The sequence below is a fragment of the Felis catus genome, chromosome D3 (genome assembly GCF_018350175.1).
Source record: "Felis catus isolate Fca126 chromosome D3, F.catus_Fca126_mat1.0, whole genome shotgun sequence".
Lineage (NCBI taxonomy): Eukaryota > Metazoa > Chordata > Mammalia > Carnivora > Felidae > Felis > Felis catus.
This window is the reverse complement of record NC_058379.1, coordinates 70,402,899-70,424,767: the sequence shown is the minus strand read 5'-3', so window position 1 is coordinate 70,424,767 and position 21,869 is coordinate 70,402,899. Positions and strand designations below refer to the sequence as shown.

The 21,869-nt window shown below is 35.6% G+C and overlaps 1 protein-coding gene across 6 annotated transcripts in view; it reads right to left on the bottom strand.

The window, feature by feature from the left end:
* SMAD4 (SMAD family member 4) overlaps positions 1–21,869 on the bottom strand; it is a 109,630-nt gene that overhangs the window by 12,974 nt on the left and 74,787 nt on the right. For 5 of the 6 annotated variants that reach the window (XM_019815278.3, XM_023242002.2, XM_045042306.1 and 2 more), the window contains exons 6-10: positions 18,384–18,503; positions 18,173–18,289; positions 16,732–16,782; positions 6,995–7,178; positions 5,527–5,695 (exon numbers count right to left, since the gene is read on the bottom strand). In XM_019815278.3, the coding sequence (XP_019670837.1) occupies positions 5,527–5,695; positions 6,995–7,178; positions 16,732–16,782; positions 18,173–18,289; positions 18,384–18,503 (641 nt within the window). Of the gene's footprint in view, positions 1–3,844; positions 3,955–5,526; positions 5,696–6,994; positions 7,179–16,731; positions 16,783–18,172; positions 18,290–18,383; positions 18,504–21,869 lie in introns of all 6 variants that reach the window. The other variant, XM_023242003.2, reaches the window with a different exon arrangement.

Here is a 21,869-nt window from a genome sequence, read left to right as displayed (position 1 = left end):
GGAAATCAACGTTAAGTGGGGATCATAATAATCTTCAACCTAGCCTACCTATGGTTTAGAAGCCTCCCCTAGCATTTATGTGTGCAAAACCAAACCTGACTCAACATCATCAGGGAAATGCAAATCAATAACCATCACAATGAGATAACACTCTACACCCATTAGGATGGCTAAAATACAAAAGATAGATAATAAGTGTTGATGAGACTGTACAGAAATTGAAAGCTTCCCACACTGCAGATCAGAATGTAAAACAGTTTAAGTCACGCTGGAAAACAGTTTGGGAGTCCCTCAAAATGTTACACAGAGTTACCTTATGATCCCGCAATACCTCTCTTAGGTATATACCCAAGAGAAATGAGGACATACATTCACATAAGACCTTGTACACTAATGTTTGTAGTAGTATTATTCATAATATAGCCAAAAAATGGAAACTCCTATATCCATCAACTGAAGAATGGATAAATAAGATGTGGTATATGGAATATTATTCTGCCATAAAATGAATGAACTACACATGTCTGTTATGTGGATGAAGCTTGAAACATTATATCTAATGAAAGCAGTCACAGAAAAGGTGCTTGGGTGGCTCAGTGGATTAAATGTCCAACTCTTGATTTCAGTTCAGGTCATAATCTCACAATTCGTGACACTGAGATGTGCGTCAGGCTGTGTGCTGACAGTGCAGAGCCTACTTGGGATTCTCTCTCTCCCCCTCTCTCTCTCTGCCTCTCCCCTTCTCATGCATGCATGCTTTCTCTCTCTCAAAATAAACGTTTTAAAAAAAGACAGAAAGAAGTCACAGAAGACTACACTATTCGAATTCATTTATACAAAATGTTCTGAATAGGCAAATCTATAGAGAAAGTAAATTAATGGTTGTTTAGGGCTGAGAGAAATGGGGGATTGAGAAATGATAACTCAAGGGTACAGGGCTTCTTTCTAGACTGATGAAAATGCTCAAAATTGATTGTGATGATGGCTGCATAACTATGTGGATATATTTTTAAAAATCACTGAACTGTACAATTTAAATGGATGAATTACATGGTATGTGGATTATATCTCAATATCTTAATAAAGCTGTTAAAAAATCTGACTGCGCAGATAGTGGGATTAAGCCTGGCGTCAGCCTTCCGGTGCTGGGTGTGGAGCCTGCTTAAGATTCTCTCTCCCTCTTCCGTTGCCCTTACCCCACTCGTTCTTCCCGCACATGTGCTCTCTCTCAAAAACAAAACAAAACAAAACAAAACATCTTACTTTTGAGAGCAAAACAACAAGGCCACTTAGAACTCAAACATTTGCTTCATTTAAACCTTGTAAAATGACATTTCATTACATCAGATTTTCATGAATGAAAGATGACTATAATGTCATGAAAGATGAAGGGGGAAAAATCAACATCTTAGGAGAAAAGAAACTTCACAATTTAGCTTTAGCTTCTTGATTTATAAAATGAAAGAATGGTTCTCCAAACTCATGTTTTCCTCATTTTAAAAGAGAAAAATGTGTTTGTGTGTGTGTATGCATGTTTGGGGGGGATAGGGAGAGGTGTATTCCCAATGTGTGGGTCCTCCTTCCAGAGGTTCATGTTATTTGCATATAATTGACCCCAGTAATACCATCTCTGGTGAGAATCAATAAATCTAAACACCATTATACAGATCCTCTAGTTATCACTGCCTAAAAAACATGCCAACAGTTAGACTTAGGGTATATTTGTATGTCCTTCTTTCTGGCTAATAAGATTCTTTTGAAGAACAATAATATGTTTGGTAAACAGAAATCATTCTTTTAAAATCTTAACAGTTAATATGATAAAAAGAGGATATTGTTTTTTACTCCACTAAAATGTCCCACAAGACTGTTATTTATTGTTCACAGCAAAAGCCTTATATTACTTTGAATATCTATCCATTGACAGTGGTTTATCAAGTGATGATATATCTCTTACCTTAGGAGCTTTTCAAGAGCCATTTGTACTAAAACAGAGATGTTACACTTATTTGACAATCCTAAAAATTACTTTAATTGTAGGAGTCTACTCAAATGTTTTTAAATGACCCTATATCAAATAAATTCATAACTCTTGTCTGACACATAGTATATAATCAACACATAGTTCCCTGTCCATCCGCTGCAAATTATTCAAGTAACCCAGAGATTTCCAAGTCAAGATGGATGAGTAAGTATACATGAACACTTTTTTCTCTCTGCTATAAGCACATACAAAGGGTAGAACAATTATTAAAGATATATATCCCTTAAGCCAATCATAAAATTCACATAGAAATACAAAGAGTGGTCAATAGTCAATCCTGAGAAAGGACAACGTTGAAAAACTCATACTTCCCAACTTCAAAACTTACCACAAAGCTAGAGTAATCAAGTCAGAGTAGTACTGTCATAAGGATTATATACGTATGTGTGTGTGTGTGTGTGTGTGTGTGTGTACACATATACGTGTGTGTGTATATATATATATATATGTGTATATATGTGTGTATATATATATGTGTGTGTATATACACATATATACATATATATGTACGTGTATATATATATGTACATATGTATAATTGTGTGTGTGTACATATATATATATATATATGTATATATGTATATAAACACAGAAATAAGCCTTTACATTCAAGGTCAACTGAATTTCACCAAAGGTGTCAAGATAATTCATAAGAGAAAACATAGTCTTTTCAATAAATGGTTGCCAGAACTGGATATTCCAATTCAAAAGAATAAAGCTGGATCCCTTCCTTATACCATAAACACAAATTAACTCAAAATGGAGCACAGACCTAAAATAAAGAGCTAAAACTATAAAATACTTAGAAGAAAACATAGAAGTAAATCTTCATGACACTGGATTAGGCAATAGTTTCTTAGATAAGACACTGAAAGCAAAAGCTACCAAAGAATAAATTGAACTACATCAAAATTAAAACCTTTCATACTGCAAGTCATATCACCAAGAAAGTGAAATGAAGAACAAGCCAAAGAATTGAAGAAAATATACACAAATCATGTATCTTATAAGGGACTGATACCCAAAATATATAAAGAACTCTTATAACCCAGTAACAAAATGACAAAGAACCCAATTTAAAAATGGGCAAAAGATCTGAATAGATATTTCTCCAGAGAAGATATACAAATGGCCAATAAACACATGAAAAGATGTTCAATATTATTATCAATTAGGGCAAATCAAAACCACAATGAGATACTACTTCATACCCACTAAGATGGCTAAAATAGATAACAACAAGTGTTGATGAGAATACAGAGAAATTAAAACTCTCATATATACATTGCTGATGGAAATGTAAGATGGCATAGCAACTTGGGAAATAGTCTGGCAATCCATCCAAAAACACTGAACACAGTTGCCTTATAATCCAGCAATTCTACTCCTAGGTATATATCCAAGAAACTGAAAACATACATCTACCTAAAAACCAGTACGTGAATGTTCAGAGCAACATTATTCGCAATAGCCAAAAAATGGAAATAATCCATGTGTCCATCAACTGATGATGGATAAACAAAATCTACAGTGGAGAGCAGGGACTAAAGACAGGAGGTACTTGGGTACCAAGATCAAAAAAAGAAGGTGTAGAGGTTAGTAATTTAACTTCTTAGAATAATAAGGAAAGATACAATAGCCAGGCTCTCTGAGGTCTACAACTGGGCACTTGCCCATAAACCAAGTGCTGGTAAAATACTCTGACAGCTAATTCAGAAATGCACCTAGGAATAAAATTCTTGCCCATGGCAGAGATAAGCAACAGAAACCTATGCAATAGGAATTAGGCCCTGAGCATACCTGGGGATTGGAACTCAATTTCCTCATGGGACAAAATTCCTCTACCTCCTAAATATAAGAATTGGTTCTGAGATGTGGATCCCAGGGTGCCAGACTAAGGCAAAACTGCCCTATAGGGAGAAGCAATAACAGGGAGGAAAAAAAATAAAAAGAATTAATTCTCTCAAGACAAATTTGCCAACCAATATAAAATAGACTGCAAAGCATACGAGGAAATCCAACACCACTTAAAAATAACAATAAAGCACAAATAACTAAAATTCCTTGTGAAGAAATTGGAAAATGCAAGTGAAGATAATTCCACCTCCCAGAGACAATTCCTGGTAAGACATTGTACACACCACTGACTTGTGGGTATATATATAAACGAATACAAATATCCTATGTAATGTTTAACAGATCATAGTCTATGTATTGTTTAACAACTGACATTTCCACATCATAAACATCCTATCAATAAATGTATTTCAATATTTTATTGTTCTATTGTATTCCATTGTTCTAACAGATCAAAACTATAAATGGTTCTCTACTGTCACGACTTAACATTACTGTTCAATTATTGGAAATTACTGTTAATTTCAGAAGGTGTGATAAATAGCATTGTGATTATGTCTTTTAGAAATATTTATCAATTAGCAATTCGTACGAGAGTATTTTATGAGTGAACTGAAAGAATATTTGGAAATGGCTTTAAATTACTGGAGAAAAAAAGTAAAGTGGTAAGCACAATAAAAGGTTGATAGAATGCTGATAATTGTTGAAGCTGGATGAGGGGTACATGAAGGTTTCTTATTTTCACTCTACTTGATAATATTTAGAAATTTCATTATAAAAAAAAAAGTCTCATTATATAGATCCCTATATCCTTTAACTGAAAATGAGATATTGGGTTTGTTGTTGTGAGGCAAACAAGCAATTCCATTTCTGTATACACTATTTGACTATATTATTTGTATGTTCAGGAATTTCCTGGAAATAAGTGATGAGTTATACAGTTAATTCCACTAATTTACAATAGCCAACAATGAAGATGCTTAGGATGACTGTACAAAATCTGAAATTAAAAATATATTTAGCCTAATTCCAACTTTCTTTCAAAAAGAGTGTTTTATGTTATAAACCAAAATTGAAATGGGTTGAATAGGTAATAAATGATAAACACCTCAGGCTTAATATGCAAAACAATATAATAAATATCATAATAAACAATAGATAAATGTTCATTTAATGCACAAAATTACATTTAATAACCTGGTATTGAAGCATTTTTCATTTCTCAGGTTCTTAATTTGAAAAGCTATTTATTTTAGAATTCCCCTCCATACGATCCTGAAGATTGGCTAAGATAAAATTCTAGAGTCTGAGTTTTACATACTTTATAAATCAAAGGAATACAAATTTGGAGATTTCACTCAATATTTTCAAGAGCTTGTGTATTACTGTAAAACAAATTTATTAATAAACAAATTTATTAATAAATAATAGGGCATGAATGCAACCATAAAACTCAATAGGCAATAACATCAATAAATGCCCCAGGAAATATGTTTTATACACAAATATCACTTCTGATTGTTTAATACGTAAAAGACATTTTTCTACTGCCCCCACCTCCATCTCAATTCTTTTAACAATAGAGCTTTCTAAGTCTAAAATATTTGAGTAAGACTGTAACTAACCTTTATATATGCACTTGGGTAGATCTTATGAACAGCATCTCCAGGTGCACGGCCCGCTTCTCTGTCTAAGTAGTAACTCTGCACAAAGACTGCATGGTCGCTAAGGCACCTGACCCAAACATCACCTTCACCTTTACATTCCAGCTGCACACCTTTGCCTATGTGCAACCTTAGGAAGAAAAAGAGAATCACATTTTGTTTGGATAAGTATTTAAAAATAAGTTTTGGTTCAGATTATATTGCATACCCAATATTAAAAAAAATTTTTAAATAAAAGACATTATATTATACCGTAACTGAAAGACAGCCATTATTAACATTCTTGCGTATTTCCTTTTTTAAAATATCTTATTCATATAAAATAACGAGCATATACATAATGTTTACTACCTGCTGAATACTTAACATAAATCCTCACTTAACCTTTACAATTCAGTAAGGTAGATACCATTAAACCCATTTTATAAATGTTGAAACTAAAGCTTATAAAAGCATATAGTTACACTGTGCAAGTCAACAGCTACTAGCTACATGTGACTATTTAAATTAAACTAATTATAAAATTCAGTTAATCATATGAACCATATTCTAACTGCTCAATAGCCATGTTTTAATGTAGGCAGTGGCTACTGCAGTGAACAGCACAGATATAAACTATCTTCTTCATCACAGATAATTCTATTAGCACCAGCTTAGACAGTAATTCACCAAAGTCACATAGCTAGTGATAGAACCATGAGTACATACTTATGCACATATATACTTCCTTAAAGAGTTGAGATCATAAAGTGCCTAAAACTATTATCTTTTCCTATATTTCATCTTAAGCATTTACATTTGATATATAAACTTTTAATTAACATTTTAATGACTACATAAAAAATGAAAGTTCATCAAAATTTACTTAAGCATTACCCTTTATCATTTTTCCAACATTATAAATAATATTTACAAAAACATCCTCGTTTTACATTACTTCCTCTCAACAGATTTGTAGAAATAATATATGATCAGAGGAAATAAAGATTAGTTTTCAAACTGGATACCAAAAGGTCTAGTTTACTATTCAAAACATAGAAACGTCATTAACTTAAACAAGACTTTTTATTATATCTTAAATAACAAACATCCACAATTATACTGCAGTGCTTACAAATTTTCTGACTTTTAAGATGATCTTTACTTTTTTGTCTATATTCAAAATCTTGTAAGTCTACGCTGAAAAACAGAACTTAGAATACATGACAATGGAGGCGCCTAGGTCGCTCAGTCAGTTAAGCGTTCGACTTTGGCTCAGGTCGTGATCTCATGGCTCCTGAGTTTGAGCCCCACAGAGCCTTGTCTCCCTCTCTCTCTGCCCCTCCCCTGCTCTCTCTCTCAAAAAATAAATAAACATTAAAAAAATTTTGAAGAATAAATGACAATGTACTATATTCAATTTTTAAAATAACTATACAGTCAACAATACCTTGCTCTTTCAATGGCTTCTGTCCTGTGGACATTCGAGAGTTGACCCAAGCAAAAGCGATCTCCTCCAGAAGGGTCCACATATCCATCAACAGTAACAATAGGGCAGCTTGAAGGAACCTTAAATGTCTCTCCAACTTGAACATCCATTTCAAAGTAAGCGATGGAACACCAATACTCAGGAGCTACAGAGGATAAACAGGAGAACACCTACCCATGTAAGATACAAAGCATTCATTTTCACTTAAGACAAAGCTTTTCCTAAAAGAAAGGGTGAAGGGAAGAGACAGGCATTTGAAAAGCACCCAAAAGAATTTGATGAAAATGACAATGTATTAAAAGTAGGCACTTCCAAGGCACCTGGGGGGGCTCAGACGGTTAAACACCCGACTTCAGCTCAGGACGTGATCTCACAGTTTCTGTGTCAGGTTCTGCACTGACAGCTCAGAGCCTGAGCCTACTTGGGATTCTGTATCCCCCTCTGTCTCTCTGCCCCTCCCCTGCTTATGCTTGCTCTCTCAAAAATAAACAAACATTAAAAAAAAAAGTAGACACTTCCATGTCTTCCATTTTTCAGCTCAGTACCAAGCATTCTTGAAACTGTAGTCATTTTTTAAATCTGGACATTGGTTCTTACCTCAAAGGACACAGCCAACTAGGAATTTAAAGAATGGAAGTAATTAGAATCTAAAATAAATTATTTTATCATAGTGTTTCATTTGGCTGCATATATTTTCTACGTAGTCTAACTTGTATTTTTTTAAAACACACTGACTCTAAGACATATTCCAGGGAAGTGTTCTTGAGTAACATCAATTTATGGCATATTTGTATAGATCCCTAATTGAGAGACAGGGCATAAGCAAGTCAGCCATCCCAGACTAGAGTCAAGGTTAATCACACTCCACTACACAGTTGCTCTGGATAGGAATTCTCAACTGTCTCTTGATTGAAAGGTCGTTTTTGGTGAAGTCAATTGATGTTAACTACTACAATTTTAACTCTGAAGATGTATTCCGTGTATTCATTTAAGCAACGATAAATGATTTAAAATAATTTTAAATGGGATTGGGAAAAAAGGCACTACTTGGTTTGATTTGCAAATATAGTTGATCAAGTATTTCTAATTTTTGTTTGAATACAATTATTAGAGACAACATAAATGGAAATTATTTGGTTTTCCTTTAACTAACAATTTATAGGGTATCTAGGAATTATTCTAATTTTTTTTTTTAATGCTTATTTATTTTTGAGAGAGACAGAGACAGAGTGCAAGCAGGGGAGGGGCAGAGAGAGAGGGAGACACAGAACCTGAAACAGGCTCCAGGCTCCGGGCTCCGGGCTGTCAGCACACAGCCCTACATGGGGCTCAAACTCATGAAACCTGACATCATGACCTGAGCTGAAGTCAGACGCTTAACTGACTGAGCCACCCAGGCACCCCTCTAGAAATTATTCTAGGCATGGCATACAACAGCAATAAACAGGACCGCTACTGTCCCTAATCTCATGGAAATGCAGAGGCAAATAAGGAGATAAATGAGTAAGATGACTCAGGTAATGATAAATACTGTAAAGAAAATAAAATGGGGTGTGGAACAGAAGATGATTGGAAAGAATCATCAGACTAGAGGGCAGGAGTACATCCTATCTGAAAAGATAAACTTTGAAAGACCACGTATTTATGTAAAGACTGTGAACAGGGCGCCTGAGTGGCGCAGTCGGTTAAGCGTCCGACTTCAGCCAGGTCACGATCTTGCGGTCCGTGAGTTCGAGCCCCGCGTCAGGCTCTGGGCTGATGGCTCAGAGCCTGGAGCCTGTTTCCGATTCTGTGTCTCCCTCTCTCTCTGCCCCTCCCCCGTTCATGCTCTGTCTCTGTCAACGTTTTTTTTTAAACGTTGAAAAAAAAAAATTAAAAAAAAAAAAAAAGACTGTGAACAGAACACTTCAAGAAGAAAGCAAATGATGTGCTCGCTTCAGCAGCACATATACTAAGAAGAAAGCAAATGCAAAGGCCCTGGAATAAAAATGGATTTGACTTATTTAAGGGGGAAAAGGCCACTGGCACTTACTAGAGAATGAAAGCTTTCTTTAAAAAAAAATTTTTTTTTAACATTTATTCATTTTTGAGAGACAGAGAGAGACAGAGCATGAGCAGGGAAGGGGAAGAGAGAGGGAGACACAGAATCCAAAGCAGGCTCCAGGCTCCAAGCTGTCAGCACAGAGCCCGACGCGGGGCTTGAACTCATGAACTATGAGATCATGATCTGAGCCGAAGTCGGATGCTCAACCAACTAAGCCACCCAGGTGCCCCTGAAAGCTTTCTGCTGATAAACCAATTATTGATCTGCTTTTCAATGTGTCCTTTATGAACTCTGACTCATCTAAAATTTGCAGCAATAAAACTTTCAACAATCTATAAAGATACTTGGGATGACAAAACAATAGATCTTCTCAAACTCCCAAAATATCTTAAAATGAAGTATGACAGACATTTCAAATATATTTTCAAAAATCTTGTAAAATCTATGTATCTAATTGCTTTTCGAATGTCAAGGGGGTGCCTAGGTGGCTCAGTAGGACTGAGCGTCCAACTTCAGCTCAGGTCATGATCTCGCGGTTCCTGGGTTTGAGCCCCACATCGGGCTCAGCTCAGAGCCTGGAGCCTGCTTCGGATTCTGTGTCTCTCTCTCTCTCCCTGCCCCTCCCCCTCTCTCACTCTGTCTCTCTGTCTTTCAAAAATAAACATTTAAAACAAAAAAACAAAAAAACAAAAATGCTGTCAAGGAAGAAAGTACTTTTCAACTAAGAATTAATAAAATAGACCACATGAAGATGGTGATTCAAAAACTTAACTTGAAATGTTTTGCCACACAGATCAAATCAACTAATCACAAATACTTAAATTTCTTTAAATATGTTTGGTTATCATTAAACTTGAAAAGTAGTGATACACTGAAGTCCCCTCTTAAAAAAACAGTTTGAAATATTTATGAAGTTATTCTTTATAGAAAACATTCCATTATGCTATGAACCAAAAGCCTCAGCAAACGGAACTGGCAGGTATACTGGTTGAAGCTAAAACTAAAGAGGTTGTGTTAAGGTAAGTTAACAACTACCCAATGTTTTGGAAGCAAAAAAAATAACAGTAATAGCACTTAAAAGAGGTCTTTACACAGTCCACACAGTAAATTCTGTTACAAACAATGCCCTAAAGTCATGAATGTCTATAATGCTCAGTAAAAAATAAGGCACAAGGACATGCATTTCCTAGTTCATACTGAAGAACACTATCCAGAAGTAAAGTTCCATGGTGAGCAACCTTTTTCCATTAGAGTCAATTTACGGGAGAAAAAGAGAATTGTATAATCTCCATGTTTAAATAAGAAAAAAGATACTTTTATCATCATGAACTGTAATATCTGCAACTGCACTTAAACCTTATTTTATTTCCCAGCTGCCAAAGGGGTTTTCATTTACCTAATTATCTCAGATACCATACAGCAATGATGGTTACATAAAGCTGCATATCTGAATAGGTTTAGTATGAGTTGATCTCCTGCTACTGGGAAGAAGTATTTTAAGAAACTTGAAGTAAACAGAAACTGGCATCAGAACTGCACACCATTGATCAGGGAAGAAAAACAACGATCTGTGAAGAGATTATTAAGGCCTAAGAAAGGAGGAAGGAGGTTACCATCTAGGAGGACAGAGAGAACCAGAGGTAATCTAAGAGGGTTCCAGAGAACTTGGCAGTCCTGGGATACAGTATATAATGTGGAAAACTTTCCACTCTCAACTTGCTAATTGAGTAATAAACAGGAGTAAGGAATAAGAAGCACTCATTAAGACTTTTTAGATCCTGGGGCGCCTGGGTGGCTCACCTGGTTAAGCATCCAACTCTGGATTTTGACTCAGGTCATAATCTTATGGTTTGTGAGTTCAGGCCCCACATTCAGCTCTGTGCTAACAGTGCAGAGCCTACTTAGGATTCTCTCTTTCTCTGCCCTTCCCCTGCTTGTGCTCACACTCTCTCTCTCTTTCAAAATAAATAAATAAACTTAAAAAAAAAAAAAAGACTTTCTAGATCTCTCTTTGCTCTTTTGCTCCAAGGATCAAATGCCATATAAGTGATAAGCCTGCAGCTTCTCAAAACTAGTATTAACAGCAGGATGTAATTAGAGAGAACATTCTTAATAACTCAACAACACCTACCAAGATGGAGTGGGATTATTAATGTGCTTGCTCATTTGATACTTTTAGCTCCTTGTTGCTGAACTAGTGAAGTTGAGCTGGTCTCATGAAGCCTATGGACTGCTCATTACTGGCCAGAGAAAAGGTTTTTATGTATTTATTTTTTAATGTTTACTTATTCTTTGGAGGGGGGGAGGGCAGAGAGAGAGAGATGGAGACAGAATCCAAAGCAGGCTCCAGGCTCTGAGCTGTCAGCACAGAGCCCAACGTAGGGCTCAAACCCACAAACTGTGAGATCATGACGTGAGCCAAAGTTGGACGCTTAACCAACCGAGCCACCCAGGCGAGAGAAAAGGTTTTTAAAAGACTAAGTTAGCAACCTGAATTTTTTTTTACAATATAAGAACTTAGCTAAATATTTTTTATAATGGAGAAATGTATTATAAAGCACAGTTTATCAAATAAATGTTATTCAATTACACTGGGAAATATAAGTCTCCAAGGCATTATCTTCAATTTCTGACAGCAAGTAATTCAAGAAGTTAAAAATTTGGTTAAAGTGCCCAAGAGACTCATTATGAATTATTTCTTTTATTATTTAGATCTGAATGAGATGCCCTAGGAGAATCTTTTATCTACACATAAAGACTCTCTCTTGAATGGTATAGTTCCAAACTACTAAAATATAACCTGAATTTGGAAATCTGTCAATTTTGAATCCATTTGTGAATTACCAAAACAACCTCAAAGACACTGAGGAAAGTCACTTTAATTTGCAATTAATATTTAATTTGATGAATATTAAAGAAAAAGCTTCTGCTTTAAGAAAAAGCAAAAACAAAGTTAATCCATAAAAAAGAAATAAAATGACTAACCTTGCCCAAAATTTTTTTCGACTTAGTTATCAAAGTCAAAGCATAAAAATCATCAAGTATATGGCCTACCTGAAATCCTTAATACCAAGGTAATGACCAATACTAATTATTTTAATTTTCTACAATTTATATTACATCTATGTCTGAAAGCATTTATGTAACTGTCCTCAAAAATCGTTTCGCAGGGCTCCTGGGTGGCTCAGTTGGTTAAGTGTCCAACTTTGGCTCAGGTCACAATCTCACAGCTCATGAGTTCAAGCCCAGTGTCGGGCTCTGTGCTGACAGTTCAGGGCCTGGAGCCTGCTTCGGATTCTGTGTCTCCCTTGCTCTCTGCCCCTCCCCAGCTTGTACTCTCTCTCAAAATTAAACATTAAAAAATGTTTTAATAAAGAAAAATTATTTCTCAAAATAGATACACTATATTTATTATTGAGGATTTTTAATTATTTCAAATATTTTATATATTCAGAAGTATATGCTTATTTTCCCTCTTAAAGGTCCTAAGTCTGGGGTAGAACATTTTAACATTTCTTAATCAGACCTTAAGGGGCCACATTAACCACACACCTAAAACAAGTATTACTTTGCTTTCTTTTCTTTTTTTTTTCCAAATGTTATTTTTGAGAGACAGAGAGAGAGAGAGAGAGACAGACAGACAGACAGACAGACAGCATGAGCGGGGTAGGGGCAGAGAGAGGGAGACACAGAATCTGAAGCAAGCTCCAGGCTCTGACCTGCCAAGCGCAGAGCCCAATGCGGGGCTCAAACCCACCAACCGTGAGATCATGACCTGAGCTGAAGTTGGATGCTCAACCAACTGAGCCACCCAGGCGCCCCACTTTGCTTTCTTTTCTATTCGTTCATGAATCAAGGATAAGAAGTGAACTACCAACTGTAATTTAGTAGAATTAAAAGTACTAGGTAGCAGAGGACACAGGGATTAGGAAAGGCTTCCCAAAAGTGGTATACTCCAGCTGGATCTTTACAAAGAGTTTGCACAGGGGCACCTGGGAGACTCAGGGTGTTGAGCCTCTGACTCTTGATTGCGGCTCAGGTCATGATCTCACGGTTCATGGGAATGAGCCCCGCACTGGGCTACGTGCTAACAACTCGGAGCCTACTTGGGATTTTCTCTCTCCTTTGCTCTCTGCCCCTCCCTGACTCATGCTCTGTCTCAATCAATCAATCAATCAATCAATGGAATTTGCCACACACATTTAGGAGTTTAGGAGTATGTGGGTGGGCATCAAGATGGTCCCCAAGGATTCTCACCTCCTGATATTCATATCTGTGTGTTATCCCCTCCTCACAAAATAGGACCTTACAGAAATTATGACATGACTTTTGATCCTCTTTTTTGAATTTTCTTTTCTTTCTTTATTTGAGAGAGAGGGTGTGTGTGTGAACAGTGTAGGGCCAGAGAAAGGGGAGAGAGAGAATCTCAAGCAGGCTCCACACTGTCAGCACAGAACCCGACGTGGGGCTCAAACTCAAGAACTGTGCAATCATGACCTGAGCTAAAATCAAGAGTCATACATTTAACCAACTGAGCCACCCAGGTGCCTCTGATAAGTCTTAAAAGACCCTGAGGCTCTGTCTTGCCTTCTCTTGATCACTTACTTACTCTGAGGGAAGCTGGCTATCGTGTGAAGACACTTGAGAAGTTCCATGCAGAGAAAGTGGAGCTTACTGCTTACAATAACATTAACTTGCCAGCTATATGGGTAAACCACTTGGAAAGTGAATCTTCCAGCCCCAGAAAATCCTTCTGATGATAGCAGCCCAAGCCAACAACCTGACTGCAACCTCATGCGACTTTAAGCCAAAGCAAACCAACCAAACCATTCCCAGATCCCTGGCCCACAGAACTAAGTATAATAAATGGTTATTACTGTTTAACTAGTTAAGTTTGGGGAGTAGTCTGTTGCAGAACACAGGTAACTAATATAGTGCACAAGACATAAGACAAAGAAGAAGCACAGAGGAATGACACCTGGGCAAGCTTGAGTATGTGCTTCAGGATGGTTAAAGCATAAAGAGACAAGGCTAGAAAAGTACACATGGAACAGGATCAGAGTCTATTTTCTGCCCAGCTAAGGAATTCCAACTTCATCCTTTTGGCCAAGCAATGATCAGGGAAATTAATGCAAGTTCTTCAGCAGAGAAATAACTGGATCCAAATTTTAAAAGAAATATTGAATAAGAGTAGACAGTAAACCATGACTACAAGCCCTCCCAACAGGGCGACCAGTTAAAATATTCTCTTAATACTGTAATAGGAGTAATGAAGATAACAGTCGTCAGGTAAAACTCCTCTGGGGCCTCTAAGTATTCATAGTCAAAGAGTTCACAGCCCTCTGCATTCCAACCAGCTGACTCCACTACAGGTGTATGTGCACAGTTGATCCTCTCCCACAACCACTTGGACAGAGACCTTTCAGAATAATTCTTACCATTAAGTCATTAAGTCTAGTCTACTCAAGACAGAAGTTTTAATACCAGTGTGGGGTGCTCCAGATGTGTATCCTCATAACTAGTTAATGTTATTCCCTAACCACCAGGAACTGTTAGACCTCAACATCAGTTGCATCATGAGAATGAAGGAAATCTATCAGGAAACCAAAAGCAATTGCTGAATCCAAATTGAGCCCAAATAACCAGCCACCATTTCTAACCCCACCTCTCACCATCCCATCCAGAGTAGGTCTTTCTTCTGAGCTCTGGTAACCCTCCCTCCTGCAGACCACCTTCCACTTAGCCATATGGACACTGAGGCTCCCCAAAATGCCAGGCATCACTAATGACTCTCAATGACTAATGACTTTCTGCTTCATTGAAGTCAGAAAAAATTCTCATTCTTAAGACTCTAGATTTTCCCCTCTTATCCCAACATATTTATTCACAACAAATTAAGATTCTGATATAATGATTTCATTCATATAATTTTAAAAACAAGTAAAACCAATCTACTAGATGGTCTAAGGATGCATTCATCAGTTTCAAAAAACAAAAACAGTATCCACAAAAAGCAGGATAGTGCCGATCTCTGGAGATGAAGAAGAAAAGTTTTTGACTGAAACAAAATGCATGGGGTAGGAAGTTTTTTAGGAGTGCTGTCGTAGTTCTCAATCTGGGTGGTGGTTACCTAGGTGTTGGCTTTACTGTTATTCATGAGACTGTATGTATACTTGTTTTATATACTTTTCTCTATATTTCTCAATAAAAATGTTTTAAAAAGGGAAGGCTCCTTAACCCATAAACAATGTTCAATAAATATGCAAATAACATATAGAAAACCCACTAAAGAGGATAATTTAAGTAGTATATATGTATGGTTAAAAAGTACTTAGACCCCGCCAGTAGCATTTTTCTTCTAATCAAAACCAATATTATTTGCCTCCTAAATCAGCAAAAAGACTATTGAACTATCATGCCTATGCTGGCAAGCATGGTAAGTAAAACTGGTTCTCATACTCTGATGTGATCTCTATAAAGCAGTTTGGCCTTTTGATTCAGAAACTCTTCAAATCTCTTAAACTGAAACATGAGAAGTGTTATAAGCTTAAAAATCTTACCCTCAATGGTTTTTTTTTAACAGCTGGAAGAAAAATTAGAACCAACATAAAAAATAACAAACCAAACACTGCTTAAGAAAATTATGTAGATCTATTTGAAGAACTATAAGTTATCCTTTAAAATGATCATTATGGTTATTGTAGTTACATTATTTTTTAAATTTTATTGGAAATGCATGCTGATATATTTATATATAAAACAATTTTATAGGATTTCCTTCAAAATAATAGGTGAGGGTATAAATGAGACCAAACTGGTCCTTAGCTGACAATGGCTGAAACTGAGGGATTAGTACAATGGGGGGTCGGGGTGGGGGTGGGGGTGCTGTCTGATATTTGGTATATGTTTGAAATTCTTCATAATAAAACAAATTACTTTTAATTAGGAAAAAAATTAAGCGATCAATTTTATTTGCATCTTTTTAAGCTAAGAAAAACATATGAAGGGATAGAGGAAAGTAATTCAAAATGCTATGTTTATGTTAAGAAGCCTTCAGTATTTTAACTCTCTCTGCTTTTTTACTTCTATGGTTTAAAAGATATATTCAAATTTGAATTAAGGAAATCTATTCAGCTATTTACTCCTTTGAACATAATTTAATCAAAAAGTTTCTAAAAATTCCAGTTAACCAAAAATTCCTGAATCTATCTTCTAAAACAGACACAGTGAATTATTTTTATTTCCAGCGCACATTTTAGATTTTTCCCTGGCTTTTTAAACTACATTTTTACAGCTGTTCTATTTTGAAACCTAGTTTTCTTCTGCTGCATATTTATGTATTCAATGCTAAAACCAGCACTTTGGTACTTCATATTTTAGCTGAAAAAACAGTTCTTGTCTTTTATTCCAGACAGTTAAAAAGTATCAAATATAGGCAGCTTATGTGGACTCTATTGGCTACTCATAAACTGTTGATTAGCTAATGCCATAAGGAGTACTGTACTTATCTAAAAAGTTAGGTAGGTTACTGTGTAACTAGACTAAAACCTCTGTGTGTGTGTGTGTGTGTGTGTGTGTGTGTGTGTGTGTGTGTGTGTTTTAATTACTATGAAGAAAATCTAAATATAGGGAATCATTGTTGAAATACACTTACCAGGATGATTGGAAATGGGAGGCTGGAATGCAAGCTCATTGTGAACTGGCCCTGAAGAAAAGACAATAAAAATCCCAATTTTATTTATTAAAAGTTTTCCAATGCTAAAACTTTTAATAAACCTTACTTAAATATAACTATCATACCTTAGGAGTGGTTTAAAACTTATTCAATGTCTAAAAATTTAAAAGCTTAGTTTAGATTACTTTATATAAGCAAATACTCTCAAGGTACTTTTGTGGATATTTAATAGCTAACATTTTAATGCTATGTGCCAAGTGCTGTTAAGCAATTTGCAATAACTGTACACACAAGATTTAAATTATAAATGAATTATTCATGTAAGGTGATAAGAGTGTAATCTACAATGCAATATACAACAATAATTCAAAATCTTAGGTCCGTTCTAAAAACAAATGTTTAAAGTTTATTAAATTAAGGATAAATTGAGAGGTTATTAAGCATTAAAACACTGTGCTAAACCCTTCACACGAATTATTCCATTTGCTTTTTACAACACTCCTTGAGATAGATACTATTACCCTTAAGGCTTAGTTAGTGGGGGTTATATAACCTGCCAATGGTCACACAGCCAGTTAAGGGTCCAACCTCAGCACCTTAACCACTTTGCTGGGCCAGGCAGCCATAAAAAATTACATTCCCTAAGATATGGAAAATAGTAACATAATTGAAAAAAAGCAGGATACAACAATATATACATAGTATGATCCTTTCTCTCCCAATATATATACACCCGTTTATATGACTGGAAGAAAAAATATGAAAAATATTAGAAGTGGATATCTCTACGTGGTAGGACTCTGTAAATTTTCTTATTTACACTTTTCTGTATGTTCCAAGTTTTCTTTGGTTCTATTAATCTTATAATGGAGGAAAAGGAATTGGATACATATGAAAAATTCAGGGTCTTGATTTCACTAAGCCAAATGAACAATGTTCCTCTTCTGTCTGAAATTACAAGCTATGGTTATTAGTAGAGTATCCCTCCAAATCAAGCCTGCACGGAGTAATGATAGAGACAACACGTAAGTGTCTGCATTTTGCTGAATACTATGATGAGGGAAACCTTGAGATCTTGACACTCAAGGGATTTCAATCCACTTAGGGTGGATATACAGATATACATGAGACCTAAGAACATATACAAAGTAAACAAACAAATGAATGGAAATCAATGTGATGTTAATGAAACATTAGCAAGAGAAAGAAATTTAGTAAACATTACTCCTCTAAAACAAAGGTATGATAACAAAACTATGAAAAGTAAATAATACTGTTTTTACCAAAATGCTGAAAAGCAGTAATCATTTAATGAAACTAAATTGTAAGATGAATAAAAGATGTAAAAACATTTAAAAAAAACAGAAAGAAAACAAGTTCTCAAAAAGAAAAGGCCCTTAAAACAAAAACAAGAGCTTACAGTAATGTCCGGGATGGGGCGGCATAGGCGGGTGGTGCTGAAGATGGCCGTTTTGGTGGTGAGGCAAATTAGGTGTGTATGGTGCAGTCCTACTTCCAGTCCAGGTGGTAGTGCTGTCTAAAAATTAAGGCCCACATGGATTAATTTGCTTTTATAAAGTCTGCCTATTTTTTCTCAACTACTTAAAAGATTTTAAAAAGCATGTACATACTATGATGGTAAGTAGCTGGCTGACCAGTAAATCCATTCTGCTGCTGTCCTGGCTGAGGCCCTGAAGCTATCTGCAACAATCCTTCACTATGGCTGCCTGCCAGTATACTGGCAGGCTGACCTAGAGGAACAAGAAGACATTAATACGGTACATTTTTAGATGCAATCCTGCGTTTTTATACAGTAAATGAAGGACCAACTATAACTGATGATCGAAGCTATAAAGATGGGCAAAAAGTGGAACTAGTCCATGGTCTATCAAATAACAAACCCTAAAGTCATCTATGAAGGCAAACCTTAACTTGAAAAAGTTGGAAATTATTCTACCTTAAAGTAATGCCTAGCTAATTTTAGAGGCCTTTTCCTTCATTAATATTCTTCACGTGCCAGCAAAATCCCACTACGTGTCTAGCCTATCACAGTAACTTTAGAAGCACATCAGCTCATCACTGGCCATGCCATCTAGCTCTAGACCCTTCTAATTAGGACTCCAAAAGTCCAGGCTCAAGAAAATGTTGAAAACTAGAAATTCATTATCATCAGCACTGGTACTGGTAATGGCAAAATGCTATGGTTTGATAAAAGAAAAGCAGAGCAGGCAAATCTTTTAAATGGAATGTGATGGGTAAGGTGAAGTTTAGAAAAGTTCAAGCTTCACTGTTAAATCAATAGAGCATTGCTAGTAAAAACAAAAACAAAAACAAAAACGAAAAACCACCGAAAAAAAAACCAAAAAAACAAACAAAAAAAAAAACACACAAAAAAAAGATAACAAAAAAAAAAAACCCAAAAAACAAAAAACCACAACAAACTCGAAGTCTACTTTGAAATTTTTTCATGTACTTTTAAAAACCAAAAATCATCTCTTTCCAAGAACACTACCATATTCCTGGATTTACAAGAAATTACTTACTCTTTCTATATGTAATATACCAGAAGGAGTAAGACTCCTGTGGCTTCTATTCTATTCAAAACCATTCTACAATATTGCTTACTGACCTACATTTTTTAAAAGATTTTATTGTTTTTTTTTTTTTCCTTAAGTAATCTCTATCTTCAACGTGGGGCTCAAACCCACAACTCCAAGATCAAGAGTCACATGCCCCACCAACCAGGCCAGCCAAGCGACCCAATGACCTACATTTTTAAGGCCTTTTTTTTTTTTAAGTGGAAAATGCTTGATTTCTTTAAGCAAGCATTAATGAAGTCAATTGTTTATTCCATTTGGAAAGCAATGAAATTTCACAGTTGTTATCTATCACTGACATAACTTCAATCTTTTCTCATCTAAATGGGAATATAATCAAGATACACAAAAGGAAATGACACCATAGATCAAAGTATCAAGGAAAAGGAACATTTTTCTCCTCTCTACAAATCACATTTCCTTAAGGCTAGGATTATAAAATTAAAAGTTAAAGAGATTATTTCAATACTCCCCAATTATTTATTTTTAAACATGATGTTTTTAGAAACCTCCCTTCCTACTCATCCCCCAAAATTTTTTCCAAGTTATCTTCAAATGTTAATGACATTTTTACTCTTGCTTTTAACAACTGTACATGTCAGATTCTTAGCTACCTTACAAAAAGCGTCCCTATATAAGAGAAATGAGATTATCTTAATTTACAGATACTTAAAAAAAAAAAAACTGAAGATATTCAAGTGCCAAATGAACACAGGTTGTTATCGGTACTGAATATTTCTATTACACAATTCCAAGTGTGTAAGATGAAATTAAACAATACACCTAGATAAGCTTATTTGAAAAAGTCGTCCTTTTTTTTTTTTTTAAGTTTATTTATTTTTGAGAGAGCACAAGTGGGGAACGGACAGAGAGAGACAAGGACAGAGAGAGAATTCCAAGCAGGCTCCACACCCCCAGTGCAGAGACCGACACAGGGCTCAAACCCACAAACTGGGAGATGATGACTTGAGATGAAGTCAGACGCTTAACCAACTGAGCCACCCAGGAGCCCCTGAAATAGTCTTCCAATTCCCCTATTTTGTCCAATTTCTTTTCTTTTAATCCTATCAATACATTTTTTTGAGATCTACAGAACATTTTGAAACAAATTCTTTAAAAATCACGATTCGACTATGAAAATATATCTAAAAAATACCAAGAAAAACTATCTGCATTTCATTCATATCACTTTTCCTGGTTTTCAATAGACTTGGCTCTAGGGAATAGAACAGTTAGAATGAAGTCACTTTAGCAAGCATCAACAAAGGCATACAAATTTAATCTCCAGATAATATCAATAAAAGTAAGTGGCTGTACTCTATCACTAATCTATGCTTGGCTGGCTATAATGTGCTTTCTTTTATTATCCATCACTGACCACTCTGTAAACTATATTCCCAAATTGGTAAATAAAGAGTAGACAGATAATAGAAGCACTAAGTGATTAAGAGGGCCCAGGCTCTAAAGTATATGCTTAAACTATAAGATCCACTTAGAATATGCTGTCTATGGTGAGACCGTCATCTCAGGTAGCAAATCCAAAATATGTTGCTACATACATTTTGGTGAAGAGGTAAAACAAATTAAAGGGAGGATATTTGGTATACTTTACTTGTAAACTCAATTATAGAAATTAGTCCCCCATTTATTCCAAAGATCAAATTTCTATTCTGAATCTCATTTGATATTAAATAGAATAATGCTTCCTTTGGTGGCAGCTAACAAAGTATTAGTCCAGATCTATCAACAATCTACTGCTGATGTGGGCTGAGATACACTCTCCTTAGCAACCAGGTGCAAATAACACCTTATACATGCCAAGACCCTGCTCTGTAATTAGTTTAAAAAAAAAAAAAAAAAAAAGCGACTCCACTTGCCAAACAGCAAACCATGCAACATTTGGTGACTGCAAATAAACAACAATATTAAAGAACAATATTAAAGGGCGCTTGGGTGACTCAGTCGGTTAAGCGGCCAACTTCAGCTCAGGTCATGATCTCGCGGTCCGTGAGTTCAAGCCCCGCATTGGGCTCTGTGCTGACAGCTCAGAGCCTTGAGCCTGTTTCAGATTCTGTGTCTCCCTCACTCTGACCTTCCCCCGTTCATGCTCTGTCTCTGTCTCAAAAATAAATAAACGTTAAAAAAATTAAAAAAAAAAAAAAAAAAAGAACAGAATCATTATTGCCCTGATCAGGCCCAAGAAAAGATAAACCTAATATCCCTCTGTCTCTATAATGTAGCAGAGAAGATGGTGTATCTCTATCACGAAGAGCCTTTTAGAAAAATTTGTTAAAAAAAAAAAAGATACACAGAATTTAGCTTTATTTCAAAGTTGACTAAAATACATAATGTCTATCTTAAGGGATATAAGTTATGAACAACTTTATCAAGATCCTTTTTTCTAAATTTGTACAAGGGAGACTGAAACGGCTATTATAAAGTAATATTCTGCCAGATAAAAAATAAAAACTGATTAAAGTAAAGCTTGCAATTCCATTAACAGAAATGTTTACAAACATC